Here is a 2,374-nt window from a genome sequence, read left to right on the forward strand (position 1 = left end):
CAACAGCAGAATGATGACACAGAGACTGAGGGGAAAGCACACGGCAACACAAGCATCATCCAATGTTACGCACCTACTAACGACAGTGAAGATGAAAGCAAGGACTATTTTTATGAACAGCTACAGAAGGAATTGACAGATATACCTCGTCACGACCTTATCGTTGTAATGAGCGATCTGAATGCTAAAGTAGGAGAGGACAACACCAGCTATGAGAGAACGATGGGACAACATGGTAGCCTACGTGTACAAGAAATGAGAACGGGGAAAGACTAGTTGACTTCTGCGCATTGAACAACTTTGTGATTGGCGGAACCCTCTTCCCACACCGTACAATCCACAAACTGGCCTGGAATTCTCCAAATGGCCGGGACAAGAATCAGATTGACCACCTTATGATAGGAGGAATGTGGAGACGTTCCCTACAGGATGTGAAAGTCAGAAGAGGAGCAGATGTCGGCAGCGATCATCATTTAGTGACGGCAAGAATAAAACTCAAGCTGAAGAAAACATTCAGCAGGGAGGCGACAAAGACACGACTTAATGTTCACAAGCTCAGTGATGGCAATGTGAGATCTGCCTTCCGACTAGAACTAAAGAATCGATTTCAAACTCTCCAAGACCAGGAAGAAACCACCCCTAATACAGATGAAGTCAATACCCAATGGAAGCATCATATTGTTGAGGCCTACACAGAGAGCAGTAAGACATGTCTTGGTGTCAAGAAAAAGAATGCAAGCAAAGAATGGATACAGCAAGGAACTTGGAATACTATTGAAGACCGGAGAGAAATCAAGAAAAGACAGCTTGCAGCTAAGTCGATACGGCTACAAGAGAAGTACGCAGAGGATTACAAGGAAGCTTGCCAGAAAGTTAAAAGACTGGTCAGGAAGGACAAAAGAGAAGCCATGGAAAAGTTGGCAACTGAGGCAGAGGAGGCAGCTGCTAAAGGTGAACAAGGCAACGTATACAAGATCACAAGAATAATATGTGGCAAGTTCCACGGTGGAATGAGTGGACCAATCAAAGACAAGGCTGACAAGCTGTTGACAATCGAGAAGGAACAAGAAGCACGCTGGACAGAACACTTCAGGGAAGTCCTAAACAAACCACAATCTGAGGACACCCCAGACATACAGGAAGCTACCTTGGATCTGGATATCAGCTCTGACCCACCACAGAAACACGAGATTATAAAAGCTGTTAAGAGCCTGAAATCAAGAAAATCTCCAGGAATGGACAACCGGAATGCTGAATTGTTTAAAGTAGACCCTGAACTGACTGCCACCATTCTTCAGCCACTATTCAAAACCATATGGGAGGGAGAGCAGATTCCCGGGGACAGGTGCACTGGAGTCATTTTTAAAGTACCAAAGAAAGGAGCTCTTAGAGACTGCAACAACTGGAGAGGTATCACGTTGCTGTCAGTTCCCAGCAAGACCCTGGCTAAGATTATTATTAACCACATGTCGGATGCCGTGGACAGCTGCTTAAGAAAAGAACAGGCAGGATTCCTCAAAGAAAGAAGATGCACAGATCAGAATATTTGCCCTCTGCAACATGATAGAACAGTTCACGGGATGGCAGAGACAACTTTAGATCAACTTCGTTGATTAAAAAAAAAGCATTCGACAGTGTGCATAGAGAAAGCCTTTGGTACATTCTACGATCTTATAGAATCCCTTGCAAGATAGTAGAGGTCATCAAGGGCTTCTATCAAAACTTCAAGAGCGTTGTTGGAAACAGTACCACTGCTTTTGAGGCAAGGACAGGAGTTAGACAAGTATAATATATAGTTACAGTAAGAACCCGTACCTAGTGAATACGCGTAATCACTGAATATTTCAGTGAAAACGCGTAATCCCTGTTTCACTCGGAGATTTCACGTAATCACTGAAATAATCAGGAATTACGTGAAATCCCTGAAAAATGGCCACAGTAATTACGCGTAATCCCTGATCAGACATGTGTAGTATAATATACTTTTGTAAAATTTTATTCCTTAAATAGTCAGTTCGGTAACAGATACTCTCTCTCTCTCTTTCTCTCTCTCTCTCTCTCTCTCTCTCTCTCTCTCTCTCTCTCTCTCTCTTTCACACACACACACACACACACACACACTCACACACATACACACACACACACACATACACACACACACACTCACAAGCTCCAGAATCTAAAAACTAAGCGTCTAAAATAAAAATAAAAAAGATCAGTCACATACAAAATTTTATTGCTTAAATAGTCAGTTCGGTAAAAGATTCTCTCTCTCTCTCTCTCTCTCTCTCTCTCTCTCTCTCTCTCTCTCTCTCTCTCTCTCTCTCTCTCTTTCTCTCTCTCTCTCTCTCTTTCTCTTTCTCTCTCTTTCTCC

General features: G+C 43.0%; 1 protein-coding gene across 1 annotated transcript in view; it reads left to right on the forward strand.

Moving 5' to 3' along the window:
- The first annotated feature begins 407 nt into the window (after window positions 1-407).
- The window catches only part of LOC106013152, a 2,521-nt gene continuing 554 nt past the window's right edge, over window positions 408-2,374 (forward strand). Inside the window, exon 1 of the mRNA XM_013088129.1 lies at window positions 408-1,505. Within this exon, the coding sequence (XP_012943583.1) occupies window positions 408-1,505 (1,098 nt within the window). The remainder of the gene's footprint in view (window positions 1,506-2,374) is intronic.

Source organism: Aplysia californica, unplaced genomic scaffold, assembly GCF_000002075.1.
Source record: "Aplysia californica isolate F4 #8 unplaced genomic scaffold, AplCal3.0 scaffold00690, whole genome shotgun sequence".
Classification (NCBI taxonomy): Eukaryota; Metazoa; Mollusca; class Gastropoda; order Aplysiida; family Aplysiidae; genus Aplysia; species Aplysia californica.